The sequence below is a fragment of the Mustela erminea genome, chromosome 7 (genome assembly GCF_009829155.1).
Source record: "Mustela erminea isolate mMusErm1 chromosome 7, mMusErm1.Pri, whole genome shotgun sequence".
Taxonomy (NCBI): Eukaryota; Metazoa; Chordata; class Mammalia; order Carnivora; family Mustelidae; genus Mustela; species Mustela erminea.
Window position 1 is genome coordinate 10,556,311 of NC_045620.1, and position 15,084 is coordinate 10,571,394.

The following is a 15,084-nucleotide window of genomic DNA, read 5'->3' on the forward strand; positions in this document are numbered from 1 at the left end:
CACTGTAATGCCGTGCGGGTGAGCAGCCGGGAGGGTCTGTGTCCCCAACGGCAGAGAGTTCAGCTCATTCAGTGCGGATTGAATCCAAGTCCTGCCTGTGATAAGTGAACCCCGGGCCCGTGTGTGTGCATCAGTGGTCAGGGTCTTTTGGATGAAACGAGTAGGCTGCCTTTGGGCCTCTCTTTGCTGCCAGGCAGGGGTCTCGCGCAGGGCTCGGATGTGACAGCAGATGCCCGAGAAGGCCCCCAAGCTCTTCTCTGAGCTCAAGCCATCGCTCTCAGTCCCCAGGCCCTTGGCCACATCCTGGTGTGAGGGTGTGAGTATGCGGGTGCACGCACGGGGGGTGGGGGGTGCAGCAGCTGTGGCCCCAGGGCCACTGTAGCTTTTGGGCTGCTGGGCCCCCCCATTTGTAGCCAACAGAGTAAGTCCCTTCACTGCCATTTTCGGCAGCCGCGGAAATGATCCCTGATGCCCATGACGCTAATTCACTAGTCCTTGAGCACAGACTGAAGTGCGGCCTTGAACCCAGTGGTTCCCACTGGAGGTGATTCTGCCTCCCGGGGGACACGTGGCAGTGTCTGCGGACATCCCCCGCCCCCCCGTTGTCACCCTGGAGGGGGCAGGGCTCCTGGTACCCAGCAGTGATAAATACACAGGACGAACCCCACGGCAAAGAATGATCTGGCCCAAAGGGTCAGTGGTGAGGCCAAGACCCTCCCACGCCCAGCATGCACCGAGGGCTTCTGGGTAGAGTCCTCCACATGGTGCTCAGTCATGGCCAGGGTGTGGTGAGTATGCACACACGCTGGAGGCACACTCCCACACACGTGTTTGCAGGGGAGTTACAGTGACGTGATGCTGCCCCTTGTGAGTTCCGGCCACTTCAGCCCCGTAAGCCTCAGTCTCCCAGTCTGTAAAATGGGGGTGGTAACAGTGCCCGCCTCAGAAGGGTGCTGTAGGGAGATGCTGCGTGCCCAGGATGTGGGAAGGGGGTGCCGCTCAGTGGATCCAGAGCGCCATGGAGGCCAAACTCTCTGGGTATCAGGGATGAAATGAGTTAATTCTTAGAACAGGGTGGGGATACACAGCAAATATTCTCACAGTGTTGGTTCTCATTAGCAGTATTACTGCTCTCGGTTTTTGACATCAAACAGGTGCCTGGCCAGGATCACTGAGCCCTGCTTGGCCTCACCCTGACCTGCCAATGAGGTCAGCACCAGGAAGGGTCTGTCTACACCATCCCTCTATCTTGAGCCCTCCCGGCCGGCCTCTTTTGCTTCCTTCTTTCCTTTCTGCCTTCCTTTCTTTCAAGATTTTATTTATTTGACAGAGAGAAAGAGAGCGAACGCATAAGCAGGGGGTGGGGCAAAGGGAGAGGAAGAAGCAGGCTCCTTGCTGAGCAAGGAGTCCGCTCTGGGGGCTCGATCCCAGGACCCTGGGATCATGACCTGAGCTGAAGGCAGATGCTTAACCGACTGAGCCCCCCAGGCACCCCTCGGCCACCCTGTTTTCTAGAGCTGGTCCTACAGCCACAGACCAGTGTGGAGGCTGCATGAGAAAGGGGCTTCAGCTGCCTGTCCCGTGCTTCCCAGAGGATCAGCTCCCGTGCCCCCATCTCTGTTCTCTTGCCTCCAGGCCCTTTCTTTCCCAGCCATGGGCCCCAGGTGCATGCACACTCTTACCCCCACGGCGGCCCCAAGAGGCCCCTTCCCCAAAGAGCCGCCGTCTTTCTCAGGGGTCCCGGGCACACCAGGTGATGGAGCGTGATGGGAGCCTGTTGGTGGCGATCAGATCAGAGAAGGGGCCATTTAAATCCAAACACCCTCTGGATATTTCACAGAAATTCATGAGTTATCTTTACCTCCTAAAAGCCCAGCTGAGTTGCCTGGGAGTGTAGATAATATTTGTGGGCCTTCAAAAAAAAAAAGGTTTTCTTTCTTTCCTTCTTGTATTTTTTTTAAGAGGAAAGTTTCTCCTTTGACCCCAGGTTCATCCTGAAAAGCAACATTCTCTGGGTCAGAGGACAGGCAGTCAGCCCTGCTTAATTACTATGCAACCAAAGACATGGCAACCATGTGTTCCGTTTTCTTCAAATTAACATTTTTTTCCCTAACTATGAGGGAGTGCATGTCCTCTGCAGAACATCGGTAAGGTATCGTCTCAAAAACAAGACTGAGGCCAGGTCGTGTACAGCTTGCCTCTCCGCCTTCTTACTCCACATCGTACTTTGAACACGTTTTATCTTCCCATGTCATTATTCCTCAAAACCATATTCCCACCTCTCGGGGCCACAAAAATTTCCTCCGTGTGGCTGAGCCATTTGGGCTACTGAACCTTCCCTCCCACTTGGCCCTTTGCGGCCTCACCTGGGGTTCTCATCTGTCAAAGGGTCACAGGTGTGCTGTGAAGACTGGGGAGATGATGCACCTGCTCCCCCCCTCCCCCACCGTCCCCACCACCACCATGACTGGTCCCTTTGAGACTCTAGGCTTCAGCTGGAGCAGGTCATGGACACCTCGCAGTACTGCCCTGGGCAGGAAGGTCACAGGGGGCTATAGGCTGTGTGGTAAACTGAGGGAAGGGAGCCTCTTGGATCCCGGAGCCTGACTCCCACGCCTGGTCTTGAACCATCAGAGAGTTTCCGTTTGCCTTGCAGCCCTGCGACAACAAACTCTGGTGACAGTTAGGGCTCCCTGAGGAGCTGCCTGCTCTTCCCTTCCACTAGAAACCAGCGCTGTCCACACATCTGGCTCTCCATCAGGCCACCTGCAGAGACACACCTGGGTTTCCCATCCCCCCTCCCCCCCCCCCGGCCCCGGTCCTATTTCCACGGGGAGGGGGCGGGGGGGGGCCAGAAATGTGGACCGCCAAGAAGCTGGGTTCCTACCTGCTCTACTAAAGCCAAGTGTCCTTCAAATCCATTACTCTTCATTTAAATATGCTATTATTTGTTAAAAAACACTTTTTATCATACAGAAGACAGTGTTCTAAATAGGAGGTTACCTTAAAAGAAATTCAACAAGAACCCTGAATAAAGCTCAGCTCGTCCCTCTCCTGCCCATCACGCTGTGCTTGGGGTCAGCTCTGTGCTTGGCTGAATGAGGGGTGACAAGCGTTAGATTGCTGGGGAGCCAGGACAGAAAGTGGACTGAGGCAAGGGAGTCACGGTGTCTACTCTGTGTTCCTTACTTGGCCCAGAGTGGCCTGCTCTTGGGCGACCCTGAACTCTAGTCCTCCCCGGTCCTCCCACTTTACAGACAGGGAGACAGAGGCTCAGAGGGGAGGGAACCACATGCAGATCCCCTGGTCCTGCTTTCCTGGCTTGGGAGAGATGAACAGATCCCTAGCAGTGGGGAGAGAAGCATCTAGAAGCATCTGGTAGGAACAGGGCCCACTGGGCTCAGCAGAGAGAAGGGGTGTCCAAATTGCAGGGCACCAGACCTAACATGACCTCTGTCCTCTGTGGGTTAGCTATGGGATTTTCCCTCTCTGGGGACTATCAAATGTCTGAGCCTTGTTTGTGGAGGAATCAGGGGGTAGGTGGGTCAGGGATTGATTGCGGAGGGCAAAAACCTAGCTCAAGCTGATATAGGTTGTTCAGAGTGTCTGAGCTTCTCCATAAGTGGTGGTCTGTGCTGGCCCAGGAGGCATGGACCTTGGACCAAAGGGGAAGCAATCTCCCCAGTGTGACTACTCCCAGCCCCTGGATGGAGGTGCCATGTTCAAGGGCTTGGCATGCAGTAGGCACCCTGTAATTGCCTACTGAGACACAGCATTGTCCAGCAAGGTGTCCAGTAGGGCACAGTGAGTAAGTAAAGGAACTCAAAGGGCACCATTCCCAGAGCCAGAGGGTGCTGGAGGCCTTTCCTGCATATTTCTCCCTGGATGAAGCTTAACCCCCCACCCCACCTAAGTCTGGTTCCAAAAGCCCCTCAGGGATTCTCTTTTGTACCCAATGCTCTAGCCACACACACTGAACTAAGTTCATCTAACTGACCCTATCTCTTGCCTCTGAGCTTTTGCACATGCTGTTTCTGACACCTGGCACATACTTCCATCACATCTTCTCTTTCCCAATTCCTCCTCCTTTAGATTTCAACATATGGCTTCCCCTAAGGGGTCTCCCCAGTTACTCCCCTTTGGCTAGGTTAGGGAGGGGTCCTGGTCAGCTCCTCAGGCCTCTTGTTCCCCGTCACAATCCAGCTTCATTTCTTCATGTCCTAATTCCTGTCTCTTGATGGACTAGTTCACAGCCATATGCCAAGTGCCTGCATTCAGTAGGTGCTCAATACATGTATATTGAAGGGACAAATCAAGTGAAGGAATCCTAGGGACAGTTCTGAAGAGATGTCCTTCCATTGTTCACTTGTTCAGTCATGTATGAACCAGTACTTTTGGGGTTCCCCTTAGTTGATGAGGTCCTGGACATACAGCTGTGAGAGAGACCAAAAAGCCCCCCGCCCTATGGAGCTGGGGTTCATGGAGGGGGCCTCACAACTCCCAAGCCACTGACCAGACAATGTGGGATGGCAAGGACTTGTCTAAAGGATTTGAAACAGGGTGAGGAGGGAGGCCACTCTAGCCCGGGGGGCTGGGGAGGGCGTCTCTGAGGAGGTGACCTTTTTGCTGGGACCTAAAGGCTGGGAGGGAGCATCAGGGGTGACTTGCAGGAAGGGCACGCCAGGGAGGGAGAGGCCACGGCCTGGATGTGGCTGCAGCCATGGAGCTGGGCACTGGGCTGGCCCTCCCAGTCACCTCTGGGCCATCCAGGCCAGTCAGGGGGCTCACCGGTGAAATGAGGGAGTTGGCCTCCATCGGGCGCAGACAGTCTGGTTCCCAGCCTGGCCTCCTCTGGTCGCCCATCCCTCTTAGGTATAAACTCAACATCCTGGGCTATTTTGCCATTTCCTTTCGTGCTAGACCAAAGGGTCTATTTTGGAAACTCCTATAAGCAAACTAAGCCCTGCCTGGCATTTGAGCGGATATAAAAGAGCCCTAAGTGAGGGACTTGGGCCTAAAAGCCACCCAGCCCTGAGAGCCCACGCTGTTAAATTTAGAAGCCTTACCTCCAAATGAGGTGAAATTGTAGGTTCCCTGGACTGGCGGGTGGCTCTGGCCAGCAGTGAGCTGGACAGATTTAGCGGAGTGGGCTCGGGCTCCCTCCAGCCGCGTCTCGGGGGCGGAGGCCCAGGACGACGGCCTGGGGTGTCTGGGGAGCAGCCGGCTGGGTGAGAAGCCCCTCCAGCTATCCTGCTCTGGCCACACTCACCAGCTGTCTCCGAGCCACCCGTCTAAGTGAGCGCTGCCCAGGGTGCCCGGCCAGAGAGAGGCAGCGAGGGACACGCGGGGAAGACGCAGTTCTGCCTGCCATCAAAGGTTTGGGACCCGCATGACTTCCGCGCCTCTCTCCTCTGCCCAGGGGTGCAGTGAGGCCTCTGGCTTCTCTCTCATGCCCTGCACAGTGCTGGCTTTCCGGAGCTGCTCTGGGCCTCCAAGTGGCCCGCCCCCGGGGCTTTCCAGACTTGCCCACAACCTAGCAGTGAAAGGGTGAATGCCAGCCACCACAGGGGAGGGGGAGGGGGGTCCCCAAGGTGCCCAGTCTCTGTTCTGAGTGGTCAGTGTCCCTGTTGTGTCAACGACTCAACATTAGGACTATCAGCCTTGGTCAGAAGTGACCAACACTCATGGGGGCTTGTTAGGAGCTACCCGCTGAAGGCTCCTGTCATTCCGGGGGTCTCAGCCGGGCCATCCTGTTCCCAGTCCACAAGAAGGGAGATGCTTTTGCAGCAAGAAACCCTGCTGGGGGAGACTGTAGCAGTCAACGGGTCAACCACCAGGGTCTGCCCCATCGGGGCCTAGGGGAAGGGCTGCTGGCCCCACTTTTAGAGCAGCTGAGCTGGGACTGGGAGCTGATGCTGGTCCCAAGAAGCCCATGCAAACCTGGGTTCCCACACCCTGAAGCCTGCAGGAGATGGGCCTTGATTTTTCTTGGCCTCCCCAGCTCACTGCTGGCTGTTTCTAGCTTGGCAGGTCCCTTTCATGACCTGTTTCCCTTCTGGGGCCCCCTTCTCTTCACTTTAGCCTGGGTCTAGCTCAGGGGTGGGAGCATGTCCTCAGGCCAGCCTCCGGGGGAGTGGGGGTGGGGCAGGGGCAGCCCAGCTTGAAGCGGCCAGGCTTTTAAGACCTGTTATGCCTACGTCCAAATCCCAGCGCTGGCATCTCCTACCTGTGGGACCTTGGTTGAGTCCTTTCTTCTTCTCTCCGAGTCTTAATTTCTTTATCTGTAAAATGGAGATATGAAGAGTACTTACTTCATATAATCTTGGGAGAATTAAATGAGATTTTACATGGTTAGAGCAGGTACCAGGCAGCCTGCTGGCTGCCCGGGGTCAGAGGTAGTGCTGGCCATCTTGGGGGTCATTCAGTAAGAGCTGAAGCTCTTGAAAGACTGTTTCACGAGGGCATAGCCATGCTCATCATTTACATAATGTCTCCGGCTGCTTTTGCTCTAGAACAGGAGAGCTGAGTAGCTGTGACAAAGAGTATACGGCCCGTGAAGCCAAAAACTTTAGTATCTGGTCCTTTACAGAAACTGTGCATCTGCCCCTGCCTTGGAGTCCAGCACTTAGTGGAAATTCTTATCCTTAACCTTCCTCTTATCTGGCACTGCGCGCTGCACAGCCTGGTACAGCGGGCCAGCAGCCCCAGCCCATCAGGCCTTGTTCTCTGGGCCCGTAAGGATTGCTGTGACTGTTCCACGCACCCGGGAACACTGCAGCCATGCCTGCAAGTCACTCTCTGTCTAGTGGGGGACCCACAGAAGTCACCGCTCACAGACCACTGAAACTAGTGGAATGGGCGGTGGGGGAAGGGTGTTCCAACCCCCCCCACCCCCCCGGCTGGAGCCAGAGTGCTCATGCCAGCCAGTGACCTTGGTCCCCCTCCCTGCTCCCCCCATCCCCGGCCCAGCTTGGCTGGGGGCTCTCAAGAGTTTGAGAAGGTTCCCAGCACCAGCCTGAGCACCTGCTGACAGACAACGGGGTGCTGATAAGTGTCTTAGTTAGCAACATGCAGGGGAAAACAACAACAACCCTCCCCCAAAAGCAAATTTGTAGCACCTGCCAACATCCAGGGTACAAATACTCCTACCAGGCCGAGGTCAAGCTACCCAAATTCCAGAGGGCGTAACAGTGGACGCTTGTGAGCTGGTCCAGGCTGGCAGCAGCCCAGCCCAGTGGGGACAGTGGGGACCTCCTTGTGGGGCCTCTGTCCCTCATCCATCAGTGTAGGTTAGCCATAGCTCCGATGCCTCAGGGATCGTGGAGATTTAGTAAGATAATTTTCATAAGGCATTGTGCGCAGGATCGGCTTCACAACAAGTACTTGGTAGATAATGGCTCCCAACAGGGCTGGTGTTCACAGACCCACACACGGCATGAGAGGGTCCCTGGCGCTGGGGGTTGTCAAAGAGTCAGTGGGTGTTCAGCGAACACTCGTCAGCTCTACCACCCGATCATGGCTGAAGGGCGCTCACTGGGCTCATCTGTCTCTGCGGTCACCCCCAGGGCTGCAGCCCCGGTCAGGCCACTGCACCGAGACAACCATTCTTCCCGTGCGTCCCCTTCTCATTGTGTGCGCTCCGCACCTTGTCTACTGGGGCCTTTTCTGACTTTCCATTTTGCAGCTGTGACCACTGAGGCCCAGAGCCAGTGAATGGCACAGCTCGGATTTGAGCCCAGGTCTGGGTTTTTGTTGTTTCCAGTGCTCGCTTATGTACAGCACACTCAGGGTGGGCAGGGGATATATGGGAGGAGGCGAAGGTTTGTGGGGGCTGCACAGATCTGCTGGGGGGCTCTGGAGCCTGTAGCGGGGACTGACCATACGCACTGGACAGATGTGGATCGAAAGAGAACATTATGGTTTGGGGGAGCCCCCAGTGTGAGCAAAGGTATGGACAGCGGACTCCGCTGGCTGGAGAAGGACGTCAGGACGCAGGCGCAGTACCACCCAGGGAGAGGAGGGGGCGGTGCCGTGCAGCTTGTCTATAGGTGTGGCTTGGCCAGTAGGGTCCCCAGAACCCCTGGACTGACTCCAGCCTGGCTGAGGAGCAAGGTATGAAACTGTAGCTGCGGAGACTTAAGTTAGATACAGAGAACCTTCCGTTCGTTGCTGCTGGGAGACATTGGGTGATATTCCCAAGGGATGTGGTGGCATTTTTCCGATCTAGAGGTGGTTTGGAAAGAAAGCAAAGACAGCCGGGGTTCTAGGGTGGTCTCAGCGTGGGCTGGGTTAGAGATGGGGCAATGCAGCCGGGGATGCCAGCAGCCTGGCCTCCTGTGAGATGGGCTTTGTCAACCCCTGCTCAAAACCCTCTGGGGGCTCCTAGTCACCCTGGCCCCTTTGCAAGACCAAAACCTTCCCTGGGGTTACCAAGGCCCTCCATGACCTCCACACTGAGGGCCTCTCCAGCCTCGCCTGGAGTCATAGGCTGCTTTCTGTTTCTGGATGACACCGATTCTTCTGCACCCTCTGGCCTTTGCCCAGATATCCTTCCCTCCCCTCCTCAACCTTACCCTCTCAGCCTTTGGTCGCCTCTTCCATGGCTAGATCAAGTTCCCCCTGGACTCCTCCATCGCTTTGCCATAGACTTCCTACTGTAGCTGGTAGTTCATCAGCTCCCTGCCAGACTGGGAGCCCGGGAAGGGCAAGGGCTTTGCCCGTCTTGCTCAGTGCGTGTCTCCAGCACCGTGTCTGGCACACAGTGCTCAGTGAGGGTTGTGGAGCGGGGTGAGGGTTGCCGGTGAGGAGGAGTAACTGAGAGGTCAGCAGGGTCTGGTTTTAGGAGGAGCAGACACCCCCCCCTGCTGGAGGGCTCGGGATTGCTCAGGCATTAAGGACCTGAGCGCAGAGTACAGAGACCTGGGTTCGAACTTCGCTCCTGCCACTAGCTCCAGGCAGGTTCCCTAATCTCACTGAGCCTCAGTTTTCTCATCTGTCGCCTGGGGACAGTACCAGCCGCCCCCCTCTCTGCGGCTATCGTGGTGGCGGGGGCTGGCCGCGGTCAGCACTCACCAGATGGCGGTGCGAGGCTGACTCTCCTGTCCTCTCCCCATCTAGGTGACGGCCATGTCGGTGAGGCTGCGGTTCCTGTCCTCCGGGGACGCGGGGGCTGTGGGGGTCGTGGGCCGGAGCGCCTCCTTCGCAGGCTTCAGCAGCGCCCAGAGCCGGAGGATCGCGTAAGTTCTGCCCCGCTGGAGGGTGCGGGGCTGGTTCGTCTCCCGGTGCCGGTGACCCCGCGGGCAGCTCTTCTGTCAAGTCTGCAGCCCAGCATCGTGTGTGCGCATGCGTACAGTGCGTGCGTGGGTGCGTGCGTTTGTGCGTGCGTGCGTGTGTGTGCGCGTGACCCTTGGCGCTGGAAGGAACCTGTAATTTCCTTGAGACCCAAATGGGTGTCATGTCAGTTGGTGTTGGAAGTCGCATCTGCCCGAGCTTATCAGACCCGCTCGGCAGATGAGATCAAAGGCTCAGAGAAGAGGAGCTGCTCACCCAAGGCCACACAGCAAGACTGATTCAGAACCGGAACTGAGGCTCCTGGGGGCGGGGTTAGGATGGAATGTTCTTCCTGTTTGACAGAACGGACGTGGGGCCACTTATCCCAGCTCTGTGACCTGGGGCCAGTGACTTCACCTTCAAGTCTCGGTTTCCTCATCTGTGAAATGGGGATCATGAGTGTCCCTCCCCCACATAGCTGTCACGAGAGTACAATGAGGTGACACGCAGCAAGCAGCCATTACATGCTGGAGCCCTGCAGATGCTTGTGGAAATTTTTCAAAGGAGCAGATGGACCTTGGGGTCAGTGCAGACCTTCTAGACACGAATGAGTTCATAGCCACTCCATGTGTTTCCTCCAGGTACAAGTAATCCCCAGGAGGTAGGTTCCTTTCCACTCCTGGTGGCTGCTGCCTAGTCTTGGGCTTCCTATCAGGCAAGGTGCAAACCTGGGGGGCTGCCTGCCCATTAGCCGGCCTGGGGTGTGGGGCATCCCGAGGAGCCCAAACACCTGCCTGTTCGAGCCAGTGTGGTAGACAGGCAGCTCTCCCAGCCAAGCAGAGCTCCGAACCTGGTTGGTCAGTGAGTCAGTCAACAACCAAATCTCATGGCCTTCTCTTGCCTAAAGCCCTCCACAGGTTTCCAGTCACCTAGAAAACAATCTAGTCCCCTCTCCTGGCCAAACAAACAGCTCCTTAATCTCCTTGGGCCCTTGGCTTCACTGCCATGTCCTGAGCCCCAGACCAGGTCTGCCTATGGTTCTTCCCTGGGGTTCCACAGCTGCACACTCGACCCCCAGGGATGCCTGGCCCCTGAGGTCAGTCTCTCCTGGCTCGCCCACTTGTCTCCTGGCTACTCAGTTCCAGCATGTGCCTGGGAGGAGTGACATCTCAGGGCTGAAATCCTGGAGTGTCCCAATTGGAAGCACCCTTAGGAATCCCTAATTCATTCCACAAATATTTATGGAGCACCTCCTCAGCCCAGGCCCAGTCCCAGGCTTTGGGGACAGACCCAGGCCCCACCCTCCTGTCAGGGCTGTGAACAAGCAGCCAACTGTAATCAAGATGGATTCAGCTGGTGGCAAGTGCTGTGAGCAAATTACAACAGGGGGCTGTGGGAGGGCAGCAGGGGTCTCAGTGGAGGCCCTCAGTGAGGCAGTGGCACGTTTAAAGCCAGGGAGAAAAGCTGCCTATTTTGTGCAGACAACTGGGAAACTCCTCCAGGTAGAGGGGGCAGCCAGTGCAAAGGTCCTGAGGTGGGGATGAGCTCTAAGGCAAAGGAAGTGGGTGTGTCGCTGTCTTGTGGGATAGAAGTGAGAGAGGGAGAGCTGCAGGGCTTTTTGGGAGATAGTGAGGACATGTGCAGTGTAAGGGGAGCACCGATGAAGCGAAGCATGAGAAACAGAAATTCCCAGAGTGAGCGCCCAGTCCCCTGCCCTGAGCCTCCAAGAGGAGAAAGTGTGGATGTCACTGTGAGGAAGGCATACAGTAGGCACTCCATAAGGGCTGCTGAGAAGGGCTAAGTAAGCTGGCCAGGGAACGATGATGTTCCTTGATGGAACCGCCTCCCAGCTGCCTCTGCTGGACTTTATCAGGGTCCCTACCCCATGGGGTCTGTAACCAGGGCTGCTCGGGTCACCCAGCTAAGGGGGTCATCCAGTCGCATAAACCTCCCAAGCCATGGGGGTAGAGCTGGTTCACCCAGCAGGTGCCTTTCTCTAATTCACACAGTGGTATCCTGGGGACTTTGTTCCCGTGGCGGGCAAGGGTGGGGGCGTTCCACAGACCCTGCAGCCAAGGCCAGCTGCATGAGTGTGCCATGTGTGTGCACACTAGCGCCCCGGGCTCAGATGTAATGCTCTGCTATTCCATCTCGAAATCCTTAATATGTTTTGAAAAAAGCACCCTGCATTTTCTTCTGTACTCATGAATGGTCCTGCCTGTTGCTCTCCCCCTGCCAGAACTTTGGGGGCCTCTGGACTTCCTGCATCCATGGGAATGTTCCACAGGTCCTCAGTCAGGATCTCTGCCCAGATAACATCCCAAGATGGGTCCCTGGCCTCTTGTGGCCCCGCTCCGGGATTCCTGGGGTCAGCTCTCTGGGCGGGAAGAGGACAGAGGGCATCTGACCCGGTCCCACGAGGGCTCATTGGCATCAGCAAAGACAAGATCACATCTCGCAAGGTCTGCGTCCTAGGCTGAGAAAGATGACCTGATGGCTGGATCTCTCCCGGGGGCAGCTTCTTCTGGAGGATCCCCTACTCAGGGAATTCTGGAGAAGTCCCAGCCTGGGTGGGTTCTAGGGTCCCTGAGTGACACCTGGCCTCAGTCTCTTGGGCCCCCTTGTCCATGGGGAAGGAAGAAACTGCCCACAAGGACAGGGAAGCAGCACATCTATTTTTAACTTCCTGTCTCTGTCCGACTCCCAGGAGTCTGGACCCTTGACTCTGCGGCTGGACAACCTGGATTGGGTTTCAGACCTCACCTCCTGGCCTTATTTCTCCGGTAATCCAACCAGGCTGAAGCACAGCCACGCTGCCGAGGCAGGCAGGAAAAATAACCTCAGATAGGAGAGCAGGAGATTGAAGCTCACTGAGGCCCCTTTGGTCCCCAGCCCCCACCCCTGTCCTGGCACCTGAAACCCCTTTGACTTTGGCTATAGCTTTTTATTCCATAACCAAAGAATTCAATTGAGGAGATGATCTATCTGGTGGGGAAATTTTACACTCAGGTGTGGATGATGGCTATTAAGGGCATATCTAATACATATATAAGAATGTAATATGAGGCCATATGGACTAAGGCGGGGAGAGAAGTAGAGGCCCAGGCCCTGATGCTGTCCCATTCTGCCCCAGTTTATAGGCATGGCTGCTTTTAACCCCTTCCTGCCACTCCTCGGCCAGTCAGCTCTCCCCCAGGTTGTCAGGAGGGCATCCGTCTGAGCTAGGAGCCACCGTTCTGGCCACCCTGGGCGTTCCTCTGTTGGGATGGCTGGGGCATGTGGGGGGGTGAAAACTGACCAGTAGCCTTTGATTTTCAAGGAGAGGGGCCAGAGAAAGAGGAGCGGTTAGGGGTGCAGGCTCTGGGGCCAGAGGCAGTCACTGGACCCATTTCCTTGACTGTAGAGACGGCGACACCTCAGACAGGGGTGAGGGGTGAGAAGGGGCTAACCCACATGAGGCTTGACCTCTGAGCGTGCCCTGTGTGTGTCACACACCCTCCCCGCCCACCAGTGTCCCCAGTGTCAGGAGAAAAGGTCAGCTTACACCATCGGCGCACCGGGTCCTGGTCTGAACTGTGATCGGTTGGTCTTATAATTGCCCCCGCCACGGCCACAGCCAGCTCTGCCTGCCTCCAGACCCCGCACCAGCAGAAGCGGGTGCTGACAACCCCAGGCGGAAGGACCATCCGGTGGCCTCACGTGAGGGTGGGGGCCACTGGGTGGCACGTGGCCGTCTGGAAGCTTGCCTGGCATGCCAGAGGCTGTTTCATACTGAGTCCTCCCCGAGCTGGTAAAACCTCCGCCCCCAGAGGCCACTCCCTCCCCCGGCAGCTGTGTCACTAGGCCCGCCTGATGTCACCACCTGAAGGACACACACACATACACACACATACACACACACATTGCCTTCCCAGGCTGAGCCAGCGCTCAGAGCGGCCACCACAGCTGGCTGCCCCTGGGGAACCTCAGACAAGAGCCCAGAACTCACAGCCCCCCGCCCCCCACCGGAGGCAGACACAGCGGCAGCAGCGCAAGGAGGTCTCCAGGCAGATGGAGGCGGGGCCCGACGAAGGGCACCCACCTCCTGGGGACTGTGGACCCCCCGGAGCCGGCAGGTGAGCAGGGTTCCTGCAGCCCCCCTCAAAGTGGCTGCCCCCGCCTCCCGCATCCTGTCTCCCCTCCGACTGGCCAGGGCCCCAGCCTGTCCAAAGCCCACCTCCCCGAAGGCCGCAGCCCGCCCGTGTCTGCCAGCCCGGAGATGTCAGCTTCGTGGAGGGTCTGTTCCAAGAGGTGGGTGAGGTGGCCTCAGGCAGGGTGAGGGAGGAGGGAGCACAGCCCCTTCGCCGGCCTCCAAAAACGAAGCTTCACATCATATACGAATACGAGCGAAAGCAGGTAAGGGATGAGCGTACGGATATACCGAGCTTGTGCCCAAGCTGACTGGAGGGGCCTTCCCAGCTCACCCCCACGTAAATTTAAATTTATCATCCTGCTTTTGTTTTTGCCCTTGGTGTTTATTATCTTCTCTGACTCTGACACATACATAACACTGACCGTTTGCACAACTCAAAGCTCTTTCCATTTATTTGCAACTTAGGCAACTCTCATGTAGCTACCTTTTTCTCTGGTGCCCATTTTACAGAGGAGAAAACTGAGGCACCGAGAGGTTCAAAAACTTAGCCAAGATCACAGAGCTTATAAGTGGGGTTACCACAGAGACCCTGGCATCTAGCTCCAGAGCCTGGGCTGGCTGTCCGGGGGCTCCCCCCACCCCCTAGCTGGCCTGGCAGCTCCCCAGGACATGGGTTTTGTCTGTTTCAGTTACTGTTTTACTTCCAGCCCCTAGAGGGATGTTGGTGTGCACTTAGCACTCACCAGTCAATATCTGTTGGAGGAATGAGTGTCTCAGGACGGTGTCATGGGGTCAGTCCATTTTACGGATTGGGAAACTGAGGCTCCAGGATGCTAAGTACCTGTGACCTCAGGCTGGGACTGGAACATGGGTGCCTGACCAGGGGCTCCTGTCTCTCAAGACAGTGCAGGCTCCCAGGCTGGCGAGGCCCCCGATCTGCCCGGACCCTTCCTTGCTGCAGTAGCCTCTGGGACGCACTTAGCACGCTTGGGCAGGGCCCGGCATCTCTGTTCCTCCCACGTTGGTTTGTGATGCAGCTGCACAGCCGTGGCAGGAGCCCAGCCAGAGCCATGGCCAGGACGGCTCCTGTCTCCCGAGTCAGCAGCAGGTGTCTGTGTGTGTGTGTGGACCGCACAGTGTCTGGCTGGGCTGGACTTACAGCTGGGCTGCCTGCGGAGCCTCCTGGGGTGCCAGTGAGCTCCTCTGGGCCCTGCCGAGGGAGGGAGCCGGAGCTGTGTCCTGCTTGCCCCCTGCCTGGGTCTCCAGACCACAAACCTCCCCTCCTCCCATGGATGGATGGAGAGAGGCTTCGAGGGTGGGACCCCGGCCCCTTGGTTCCCCTCATGTGTCTGACTCGAGGAATGCCCGGCTCTGTGAGTGTCTGAATGAATGAGTGAGTCCTAGACCCTTGATTTTAGGTCTCAAAAGAGCAGGAAACTCCAAAGGATGCCCAGGGAGAGAGGCATAGCTGGGTTTCTGCCCCCGAGTGGAGCGTTAGTGAATCCCCTCAGACAGTGGGCCTCGGACCAGCAGCACTGGCAGCCCAGAGGAATGAGAAATGCAGATTCTCAGGCCTCACCCGAGACCCGGTGACCCCGAAACTGTGGTTGGAGGGGTCAGATCAGATGACCCTGAGGGCCCAAGGGAACCCTGCGCCCCGCCCCTAGGTTGGTGCTTCACCT

The 15,084-nt window shown here is 57.0% G+C and overlaps 2 protein-coding genes and 1 long non-coding RNA gene across 3 annotated transcripts in view; 1 reads left to right on the forward strand and 2 right to left on the reverse strand.

Moving 5' to 3' along the window:
* The window catches only part of RIPOR3 (RIPOR family member 3), a 70,359-nt gene that overhangs the window by 33,204 nt on the left and 22,071 nt on the right, over positions 1 to 15,084 (forward strand). The window contains exon 4 of the mRNA XM_032350358.1: positions 9,118 to 9,236. Within this exon, the coding sequence (XP_032206249.1) occupies positions 9,118 to 9,236 (119 nt within the window). The remainder of the gene's footprint in view (positions 1 to 9,117; positions 9,237 to 15,084) is intronic.
* On the reverse strand, positions 1,455 to 9,160 carry LOC116594822. The gene is made up of 3 exons (XR_004287431.1): positions 9,073 to 9,160; positions 6,227 to 6,281; positions 1,455 to 3,003 (listed from the first exon to the last, which is right to left on the reverse strand). It is a non-coding gene; the product is annotated as an uncharacterized LOC116594822 (long non-coding RNA).
* The window catches only part of PTPN1 (protein tyrosine phosphatase non-receptor type 1), a 90,920-nt gene continuing 89,662 nt past the window's right edge, over positions 13,827 to 15,084 (reverse strand). Inside the window, exon 16 of the mRNA XM_032350362.1 lies at positions 13,827 to 14,612. The gene's annotated coding sequence lies outside the window, so the exon portion shown is untranslated. The remainder of the gene's footprint in view (positions 14,613 to 15,084) is intronic.